The sequence below is a fragment of the Anneissia japonica genome, unplaced genomic scaffold (genome assembly GCF_011630105.1).
Source record: "Anneissia japonica isolate Jap-2015-1 unplaced genomic scaffold, ASM1163010v1 scaffold288183_len337429_cov161, whole genome shotgun sequence".
Classification (NCBI taxonomy): Eukaryota; Metazoa; Echinodermata; class Crinoidea; order Comatulida; family Comatulidae; genus Anneissia; species Anneissia japonica.
In genome coordinates, this window is record NW_022702858.1 from 88443 (window position 1) to 100019 (window position 11577).

The 11577-nt window shown below is 34.7% G+C and overlaps 3 protein-coding genes across 3 annotated transcripts in view; all 3 read right to left on the reverse strand.

Annotated features, from left to right (window-relative positions):
• The window catches only part of LOC117104084 (polycystic kidney disease protein 1-like 2), an 18721-nt gene extending 17681 nt beyond the window's left edge, over nt 1–1040 (reverse strand). The window contains exons 1-2 of the mRNA XM_033244740.1: nt 956–1040; nt 165–421 (exon numbers count right to left, since the gene is read on the reverse strand). Coding sequence (XP_033100631.1) covers nt 165–421; nt 956–1040 — 342 coding nt within the window. The remainder of the gene's footprint in view (nt 1–164; nt 422–955) is intronic.
• Nucleotides 991–3497, reverse strand: LOC117104100. The gene is made up of 4 exons (XM_033244756.1): nt 3309–3497; nt 2811–3010; nt 2053–2316; nt 991–1321 (listed from the first exon to the last, which is right to left on the reverse strand). The coding sequence occupies exons 1-4, from the start codon at nt 3485–3487 to the stop codon at nt 1062–1064; spliced, it is 903 nt and encodes a 300-aa protein (XP_033100647.1). The 5' UTR covers nt 3488–3497; the 3' UTR covers nt 991–1061.
• A 338-nt stretch (nt 3498–3835) lies between these two features.
• Nucleotides 3836–11577, reverse strand: part of LOC117104085 — a 15470-nt gene continuing 7728 nt past the window's right edge. The window contains exons 5-10 of the mRNA XM_033244741.1: nt 10840–10983; nt 9099–9296; nt 8002–8234; nt 6846–7002; nt 5641–5732; nt 3836–3889 (exon numbers count right to left, since the gene is read on the reverse strand). Coding sequence (XP_033100632.1) covers nt 3836–3889; nt 5641–5732; nt 6846–7002; nt 8002–8234; nt 9099–9296; nt 10840–10983 — 878 coding nt within the window. The remainder of the gene's footprint in view (nt 3890–5640; nt 5733–6845; nt 7003–8001; nt 8235–9098; nt 9297–10839; nt 10984–11577) is intronic.

The window sequence follows — 11577 nt, forward strand, 5'->3', positions numbered from 1 at the left end:
AATACAGAACTAACATTGTCACTCTTACATAATAATGTAATAGATAATAGATCTAATGTACTAGATAATAGATCTAATGTACTACATAATGGATCTAATGTACTAGATAATACATCTAAAATGTACTAGATTTTTCTTAATTAATTATAAAACTCACTGTAAACGGTGTAGGTGGCAATTCCACGCTCAGCCTTCCAGTTATCGCACGTGACATTAACGCCTTCTCCAACCGATATGGTAGAAGAAGATATTAAACCGCAAGTACCATCCCTTGGTGGTAAATTGATCTCAATCTTGATTGCTGCTACACCATAAACGTTTTCCGAGTCCTTCAGTTTAAGTTCTATTTCATACCGATTAATATGTGGCAGGAGAGACTCAATGAGCTCACGTGGTATAAACAGTTTGTCAGTTGTTATTCCTATATAAAATAAAACACAATGAAACTTATCATATATTTGTTTTAAAATTACTGATATGTTTTCATTTCTTGGGAAATTAGAACGCAATATAGTTAATGGACCATTCTGGGGTGTCCATCAAATTTAACAACTGTCCAATCATAATAACAGGTCCAGGAATACGCTTCCTTCCTACATGCTTGTTTACGTTGTCATTATGTGGAACATAATTAAGCAACAATATCCAAGGGTATGTTTGGCTGGCATATCCATTTGGTGGACATAATTAAGCTGGCAGCGAAAGTTTGCAAATAAATGTTCGAGAGTTTTGTTATAAAACAGTACATAAATTAGTTGTTACAGAGTGGTGTCCCCGTCTCTTATACACATCTAGATGTGTATAAGAGACATGTATAGCACATTAATTAGGCATATAAAGCATCAAAGCGTTGAAAACATGAGAATAATGATAAACGAAAATATATCGAAATAAGCCGACAGTCAGACCAACCGTCGGATAAGGAATCAATTTATGGTCTGTGTTAGCGCTTTACGACACGACTCCGTCTGCAAATTGTTTGTGGTACTCTGACCGGATCGTCGAAAACGATCCGTCGCTTGCGCCCCGCCCTGTCGCATTTCATTCATGAAATCGCGTCTTCAGACCGTAAGTTGCCGATCGAAGACCAACCGTCGGCCTTTGCAGTGTGTGGCCGGCTGTAGAAAACAATTTGTGAAATCGCTTACAATGACTTCTCCAACTGACTTTGTTGTCGACGATTCAAAATTATCAGTTATTTGGATTAGAATTTCCAACTTATATTCGTCCGATTCGGGGCCCATTGGTAGCTTCAAATTGGTTAGTTGTCCGGATTCACGGATACTGATCAGACTGTCGGTCGATATTTGGCTATTGCGAGCTAAAAAAAAATAAAGGATTTAAAAAGTAGATCATATGATTGTGTATAGGCCTATATATAATATTATATAGTTTCGAAAAGAACTATTTAGTGCTATATAGGACTACATTATTGCATCATTATTAATTATTATTGTTACAGAAAACTAATTTGATTTGCGCACTTAGGCCTTGCCAAATTTATTTCTTTTTGACAATGTAGGGTCAATTTTTAAAAATTTTTTAGATATTATTTTTTATTGGTTATTTTTATCCTATTGTGAAAATGACCTAAGAACCTCTTTCTTTTGTATTAGCAGAATTACATGTAACATATTACATTTTTACACAGGATCTTTTGTACCCAGCATCACTTCACGTATGACGTGTAGAATAATAGTGTCATCGTCACCATTAACATTATTATCGTTGCGATGAGTTGAATGCACTTGTGCAGTGTACAGAAATAAAACCCGTCAGTGAAATGCGATAAAACAGCTAGCCTAATTTTCAGCATGGTGTGCAACGTAAACTTATTTCAAATATAAAACACCTAAAGGGCAAGTCTACAATCATATGTTCACTCAGTACCTGTTTGATTACAGAACTAACATTGTCACTCTTACATAATAATGTAATAGATAATAGATCTAATGTACTAGATAATAGATCTAATGTACTACATAATGGATCCAATGTACTAGATAATACATCTAATGTACTAGATTTTTCTTAATCAATTATAAAACTCACTGTAAACGGTGTAGGTGGCAATTCCATGCTCATCCTTCCAGTTATCGCACGTGACATTAACGCCTTCTCCAACCGATATGGTAGAAGAAGATATTAAATCGCAAGTACCATCCCTTGGTGGTAAATTGATCGCAATCTTGATTGCTGCTACACCACGAACGTTTTCCGAGTCCACCAGTTGAAGTTCAATTTCATACCGATAAATATCTGGCAGGCGAGACTCAATGAGCTCACGTGGTATAAACAGTGTGTCAGTTGTTATTCCTATATAAAATAAAACACAAGGAAACTTATCATATATTTGTTTTAAAATTACTGATATGGTTTCATTTCTTAGAAAATTAGAAGGCAATGTAGTTAATGGACCATTCCGGAGTGTCAATCAAATTTAACAACTGACCAATCATAACAGGTGCAGGAATACGCGCACTTCCAACATGCTTGTTTACGTTGTCATTATGTGGAACATAATTAAGCAACAATATCCAAGGGTATGTTTGGCTGGCATATCCATTTGGTGGACATAATTAAGCTGGCAGCGAAAGTTTGCAAATAAATGTTCGAGAGTTTTGTTATAAAACAGTACATAAATTAGTTGTTACAGAGTGGTGTACCTAGGGGTGCGTGAGGGCCCCAAAAGTTACCCCTACCCCGCTTAGGACATCTCTGCATACGCCCCTGATTTACTGTACAAATGTATTCCTATATATAAAGAACGGTATCAAACGTGTTTGAATGGTTTATTAGTTATTAGATACCTGTCGGTTGGTGGCTAAACTCTTCCCAAGCTACTTCGTTGAAATCCGTTTCATTCCCAGGTCTTAACTTCCATTCGTACGTTGATATATTACACGGTTGAACGCAGTCACCAATTATACGTATGTCGGCATTGGGTCTCAAAAGCTGTCCGTATTGAGATGGCACTAACGAAGGCTCAAACGGGGTTCCGTCAGCAATTCTAACCAAACAAATATGTAAACATAATCAGAGCAAGTAGAAAGAAATAATATTCATTTGAGAATTTACTCAAAAATTGCAGCGTAACGTCTGACGCAAGAGGTGTACATGGGCACGCTAACTTGGTTGCTTCTACGTTCTGAAGACAACGTAAAAAATATTTTTGCATAATTAGGGGCATGCGCAATTCAAAATAGGAGAGTGCAAATCCGTGTGCGTACGTAAACGTGATTTTGAAAGCTTCCTACTGATATAATAGGAAATATGCTTCGAATTATTCTATTATAGTGTAATTTTACCTTATAATAGGCTGCGGTGGTTGTGCTCCTATCAGCTCAAGCTCAAAGTATCGTAAACCTTCATTCTGTCCCTTTATTCCCCGGAATATGATCTCATAAAATGTATCAACTGTCATGCGCGATGTATTTAGTGTATAATTGGTATTTTGAAGGTACGTTCCATTCACAGGAAATATCATACCAGGCCCTTAAAAACATGATAAGTCAAATATTTATGATTTATTAATATGAATATATTGTATGTGTCATTTACACATATTTATTTCAAAAGTTCAGTCGTGCATAGTATTTGGTTTTATCAATGTTGATGTAGGGGCATGCAACGCAGTGATGAACTTTTAAGCCGGACATTAACGGTCGTACGAGACGATATACGACTGTCGGCCGACGAATCCAACTCCGCTCTGCGAGCGTTAGACGACTCGATGCCGTCTGCCAATCGTCATTGGCAGTCTGAAAGGATCTGTATTAAAAACGTTCTGTTGCGCACGTGTATTTGAGTTGCGTTCTCAATAGAATTAATCGCGTCAACCGGAGACCGCTGGGGCGCAGTGAGTGACCGGCTTTAAGGCCTGTGTATACTTCAACGATAACGATTAAAAAAAAGCTAAAAATCAATTGTTCATATAGAAAATAAACGAAATAAGAGAAGTTCTTACACTAGAACGATTCAATAACGATTTATTAGTTTTGCGATAACAACATACAGGAATACAAATCAAATCAGGTGACGTCATAATCATGGAAAAACATTAAAATCGTAGTAGTAGCAACGATTTTCGTTTTTTCCATGATTATGACGTCTTCTGATTTGATTTGTTAAAATATTTTTTTATCGTATACACGATAAATCGTTATCGAATCGTCCTAGTGTAAAAACTTCTCTTATTTCCTTTGTTTTCTATATGAACAATCGCTTTTTAGCCTTTTTTTTAGTATAAACAGGCTTTTAGGCTTCTCAAGAGGCTGACCATTCGGTTTGCATCAAAGACACTAGAAATAGTAGAAACACAGGATAGAGCACTCGCACCGCAAAAATGACCTGCATTTGTCCAGATGTACGCAGCGCCCTTCTCTTTTTATTAATTCAAATTATCTACTTGGTCTAGACGTACAGGGCGCCCTTCTGTTGCTAAGTAAATCCACACGCACGCGGCACCTTTCGTTTTCCTCTAATGAAGGAAAACTTTATTTGAGAGATACGCCAGGCGTATCTAACGCCGGGCGTACGTTAATTCATGGCGTAACTAGCGAGATGTCCAGACTGGCCGATTAACGAACGCTAGAGTTATTCGTGCAAAATATTCGTATTCATAATTCGCGCATTTTTTTTTCTGTTTACATCTAGGCTTATATTGACTGGTCAAATCCTGGCTGAGTTCAAAATCACTGATGCGTGACTTCGTAATCATTGGCGTACGCTAACAAAGATAATAAATATGTGAAGATAGGAGCAGCTTCCCAATATAGTGGAACATCCGTTCGAAATACATTGTGGGTACACGAAGAGCAATTTTACCCCGTCCGCGCGGCGGCGCTATATAGTAATAATAAAAGCGCCGCTCAGGTTCGTTTGTTTCATGTAGTTTTCCACTTAGTAAAATGGTCAAATTTTGCACCATTCGCAGGAGGGCGGATGTTCCATCAATTTTAATACAAATACACAAAGCAGCTCATTCTTCTGCTATTTAAGTTCTCTGACGCTAATCTGGGGTCTGTTGCTGGATTACCGTACGCCAGTGATTGCGCGATATTACTAGTGTTCGCTACGCCGCGCCCAAGTTCACATCACTCGATTAACGATACCCTAGCGTAAATAACCAGAGTCCGGTCATCCGATTCTGCGCGTTCTGTGGAGAACTCTATCTTGTGTTTCTATTATCTTTGGTTTGCATGGCAAGCATAGAGGTATTATTAAATAGCTCTATGATGGCAAGTGACATTTTCTTTATGCTAGCGTGGAGGAATCAAACGCAAAGCTCCACTCAATCTTGTCCCGTTTTTGGTGACAGGTTTACAAGCTAAACTTGTTTAGATGTTAATGTGTTTAGGATCTTGACGTGTTTAGAATTAAATGTGCTTTTCATATTATACCTAAGCACATCTAATGCTAAAAACGTCAGAAATTTAAACACATTAGGCCGGGCCTAAACACGTTTACCTTTTAAACGTGTCACTTAATTAACATTATATATATTATAGGTCTGTGCTTTTCTGGGATATTTTGCTTCATTTTCAATGATTGTTTTAGAATTGTGTCCAGCTCTGGCTGAAATATCTAGCAAGTGTGTTAGACACGATAAGAAGAAGAAAAAAAGAAAAGTAAACTCACGGAACTATACTTATGGCTGTAGACCTCTTCCCGTGTACTTACTGCAACACTTCCATCACCGAAATCTTCATATGTATATGCAATGTCGTTACCTGGGATACAAGATAATGTTTTTATTCAATTTTTAGACATCTACATTAGTTTTTTTTATGTTTATCAAATTTGCATTTTAATTAGTCTTTGCTTAGTGTAAAGCTCCCTGATAATTTTGGAAAGTATAATAATTATAATAGGCCTAATAATAATAATAATAATTATTATTATTATTATTATTATTATTTTTATTATTTTTATTATTATTATTATTATTATTATTATTATTATTATTAAATTAAATGAATTTCAGAAAAATGCCGAACGTTTTGCAATTATGTAAGAAATTATAATCCAGTTCTGCGTTGATGAAATGTAAGGATGTCCTCTCGTACTTCCTAAGCAAACAAATAAGCAAATCTTTCGAACTAAATTCCTTGACAATAGACCCAAACGGACGTAAATTAATGAAAAAACACAACACATTTGAAGAGAAGAACTAAGGATTTAATGGTAAACATGTTTCGGGTGTACTCTTTAACCCATCTTCAATACAAACAGAAAACAAACCAAAAAACTTGTCATTCTTCAATACGAGTGTATAATATATATACAGTATTTAAATGAATATTATTAAATTCTTCTTATTATTATTTTGTATTTTGTTTTACCTAATGGCAAATTCTTGCTAGAGGCAACATTGTTATGGCGTTATTTTTGAGGATATTTTGTTTAGTTCAACTTGTATAGATTCGTGGTAACTGTTTACTTACGTAAAAGTTGACTATGTGAACGAAATGTTGTGGTTAAATTTAATATATTGTCCGCCTCATCTTAATGCTGGTTACAGTAACTTTTAATGTGAGAGTGTTATATAATTATAATACAAATACAGAAACATCTTTTTCCCCAATAAGGTGTTGATTTAAGCTCAATAATGAAAAATAGAATTATTTCGACAGATGTTTGAGTACTTAACCTAATATCTGCGTAAACGGTGTGTGCGTGGTTATGACCAGATTATCACATTTGCTTTGACAAAGACAAACTGCTGTATGCACATATACAGTCACGATGCCCATACATGATGTGATGGCATTATGACCATATTTTCATGTCACATTTTGTCAAATAAAATTTGATAGTCTGGACAGGCCATAACACAATGCTACCTTGTTCTACCGTTGCTGTGAATAAAACCGGTACTTCAATTGGCATATACCAAACGCCATCAATAAAAGTGCCATCTTCTGGCGATCTGAATTGTTCTTCGACCGGTATATGTCGCGGTGTAACCTCAAAACCATAGATAATATCCAGGATCTCAACCTACATTATCAAAAGTAGAGATAACAAAACAAAGTCTGAATGTTCTACCAAACATTAATAATATTATTAGGGAGTTTTCGCCAGCTGTTGTATCTGTCTTTGTTTTTCGCAAACTGTACTACTCTCTTCTGAGTTCTGTGGATTTGTTAATATATAGGTCACCAAATATAATTATAAAACAAATATTTAAGTGAATCATTTCAGCCTTTTGTTGTTTAAACTAAGAGTTTGTTATCTTGTATTTAGCATCCATACTGTTGTTAATAATTATTTGAAAACGTCATTATCAAGAATACAAACATTACAGCATTGAAATTGTAATGTGAAATTATTAATTGTCTAAAAAAGAGTAAGAGCAAGAATCTGTATATTATAATATAATAATAATATGTAAATTATAATATTATAATTTAGAGAAACCTAGTAAGAGAATAGATAAAAAAAAATTTAAAAAAGTAAGAAAAAAAATACAATTAATAAACACATCGAAACACACACACACACACAGAGCACATCCAATGATTTAAAATTCAGATAGGAATAGGTGACGTTCGATTGCACCACGACGATAAAATCTATAATTAAAGATACTAGAAACATATGATAGGACTCTGAAGTGATAGAAGTGAAGCTTTACGCACATCCCGACGTACGCGGCGCCCTTCTCTTTCTGCTAATGATGGGATCTCTGCTTCACAACAGACATCAATTCATAAAAGCCTTTCTTGAAGACAGGCTGTTTCCATTCCATCACTAAGAAGTTTTTATATTCCGACGTACCGCGCCCCATTCCTTGTATTCTCTCCATGCTTTTTGGTGCTACATTTTTTTTAATGAGAGATATCTTATGTTCGTAGTATCTTTGCATTAACGTAATGTCGACACACAGAGTCCTTAAACAAAAACAAAAAATAAATAAAGGATAAGCGCATCCGGGTTAGGGTCACGCTGTTACGCAATCGAAAGCTACTACTGTGCCTGCTACCAGGGACAACATACCTCGACTTCATATTCCTCACTATTGATGGGATTCTCGAACTTTAAAGTGAGGAGGTATACACCAGGGTACGTGAATTCGATTTTTAAAGTACAGGAGTCGCCAACAGATGTGATGTCATATATCTTGTCTTTAAGGACCTCATCAAATGCATAACCACCGGTTATTGTGACGTCAGCGAAAGTTGCTGGCTTTACAGCACCGTTAGTGTATGATGTTACGATCGTAATAACGCCTTCAAATTAAAAACAAATAAGTAATATAAATAACAAAACGAACAACATTGAAAATATATTTATTCCTTGTAAAATACAGTTATGTATTTTTGCAACATAATACAACATATCCGAATAATACACCAAGTTGTAGATGGTTATAGTAGGCCTAAGTCGGAAATGGTTGAATATTTTGTTTTCAGGGATCACCTCATAACTCAGTTGATAGAGTATTCGAATGGTCATCGGAAGGACCTGGGTGTTCATCAAGATGGAGACATACATTTTTCTCAAATGTTTATTATCATCTTAATGAAGTGAAGGTCTTTCCCTGTATCAATGTTAATGTGCATTCGGACCGAATCCGAATGTTGGAATAGGGACACTGGCGTTCAACGCATCGGAAACGCAGTCCAAATTTCCGTTCGGATCCGATGTGAAAGTAGCTTTACTGTCATGTGATTTACATCAAATATATTCTAGACTCACAAGATAGAACTCTCCACAGAAAAAAAAATTGTATCACCCCGAATTGCATCATGGATAAACTGTACTAACGCAAGTTTTTTTTTATCTAGTCGTACGCGGCGCCCTATTAAATGGGGCGCCGCGTGCGTCTGGATCTGGTTGGCTGGACGGACATAAACTTTAGTTGCAATTACAGTATTGGAAACAGAAGAGCACCGCGTACGTCTTGATCTGCGTGAAATGTATGACGTATTTATCCGCTTCACTTTTGCTATATCAGAGTTCTATCTTGTGTTTGTAGCATCTATGTTTACTATGATGTGATTTACATTGTAATAATGTACAGTATTTGATGTTGAGAAGATATACTAATGAAATGTTTGGTTTACAGTAAACATGAAAAATTAGTTATTTACCTTTAACATCTCTTAATCCATTTGGTTGCGGACTATTTGTAGTAATTTCATATGCATCTAAATCAACCGGGTTGTAAACTGTGATCTCCAATTCAAATACTTCCCAGTTCCACAGATTACTTGCGTTTACCTTTACTGTCATGTTGCCAGAGGCATTAAATAAGTGTGTAATATTGTCTGGCACGTCAGGGCTAGTTGCTGTTGGAGAACGTACATAAGAAGATTTAAATTGTAGGCCTATGCAATCATGACACGCTTACTTTATTAAGAGATGGCAGATAAGAAAATGGTATTTTCATAACATTTTGTATAATTAATGTTGTATTTAATGATTTCAAACATTATACAACTTCACTGAAGTTCTGCTTGTTGGTTTTGTGTGTTTTATATTTCATACCTATTAGAATAGTTCGTATTACTTTGTATTACTCAATCTGTTGGACTATTGCAATGAAGTTGATTATGAATTATCATTATTATTATTATTATTATTATTTAGTTATATTATTCAAATTATAGCTATATTTTCAAATTTGTCTGTAATATAACAAAACGTTAATTTTGTATTTTGAGCTTTATATTTTAAGATCATTTTTTTATTTTTTTCTTATTCGTTTTGTAGCTTTATATCTTACGATAATTTAATATAAATATGCATTTTTTTTACTTTTTTAAATTAGGTTCCCATGTTCTCTTATGTAATATGGGTATTTGTTTATATATTTGTTATTATGTATTATATACTGTACCGACTACATAGATTCCAGGCATTTGATTTGTTAAAGCCGGACAATAGTTTCAGCCATGCCCGGCTAGCGAGGATTAGTCTTGTTCTTTTTACCCTCTCGCCCTCTCACAATTCGCGATGTAGAAAATTATGCTAAGCCTATTGTTTTAATGGCGTCTTGCTTCTACTAATTTCATCACATTTGACCTAATTTGTTGACCTGGAAGCGGCACACTGTACTGGTAGGCTAGGAATAACAACTGCAGAGTGTTCCAGTTTCAAACTGGTTCATGAACAAGTGTATTGAGTGAGTTCAGCACAGTCATAATACGAAAAAAACAAGTTAAGTATGCGAATATTTGAAGAGTATCTCAAAGCCACAAACTGTGATTTACGGAGTTATCAAAAGCAGGCCTCAATGAATTGCTCGGGAAGTTCTACTACTACTACTAGGCCTGCCCTAGCCTAGGCTTCTTCACGACTCAAAGAACAGGGAATCTATGTAGTGGTATATAAAACAACTATACTGGGATTTTAATCGAATCATAGTTCAAATTATAGCCCTTGGTGATATATCTGGAGGCTATAATAGTACAGCCTCCATGTCACCTCGGGCTATAATTCGAATTATGCCCCTCAACCCAGTAAATATTTGTATATTATAGCCTATATACTATTTTCTTAATACATTTTTTTCTCTTGATGATTTTAGGCATTTGCAACTTTTTACTTTATATACTTTATACAGCTAAATGCATGTAGAAAAAAGTAAAGGTGAAGGTGGGAGAACCCCACGAAAGACAAAAACAAAACAAATATTAATTTCGTATTTTACATTAAATTGCAAATATCCACCACGTATATGATGCTTTTAGGAAATTATCATATACAATAAATATTCTATTAAAATTAATAGAGTAAATTTAATTCAATTACAACATTGATATCCACACCCATCTTGCATTTATAGTGATTGCAATAGAGTTTGAAATAAATATTTGAAATACTACATACAATTTCTATCTACTTCTTCCGTTGGAGAGCCATCTCCCCAATCGATCGACAAAAGTGCTGGAATACCCCGTTGTAGCCAAACGAACAGAGTAGCTTCTTCAGTAGACCTAACTTCAGTGTGGTTATCCATCGTCAGTAATAAATCTGAAATAAATACGTACTACTAGTAACTGATGTCGAGACCGGAAAATATGACGATAACGATGAAGATGATGATGATGATGATGATAAGTTACACTTATAGCGCATAATGCAATAAGCTTCTAAACACATTGAAATGATTGAAAATTAACTCTTCAAAACCAACTACAAGTACTGTACTGTAAAAAAGTATTGTTTCCTGAAGTGAATAGCAAATGTCAAATAATAATGTATTTAGGCCTATGTAATATTTTTGTATATGTACATGTATGTGTGTTTGTATATTATTTGTATGTATATGTAATAATCTGCATAACTATGCTTATGATATGTATATGCCCTATGTATGCGTGTTTAGGCATGATATATATATATATATATGTGTGTATATATATGTATATATATGTATATATGTATAGAGTATGTATGTATATATATATGTATGTATATATATGTATGTATATATGTATGTACATATATATGTATATATACATACATATATATATATATATGTATGTGTATATGTATGTGTAGGCCTATATATGTGTGTATGTGTATATGTATGTGTATATATGTATGTGTATATATGTATGTATA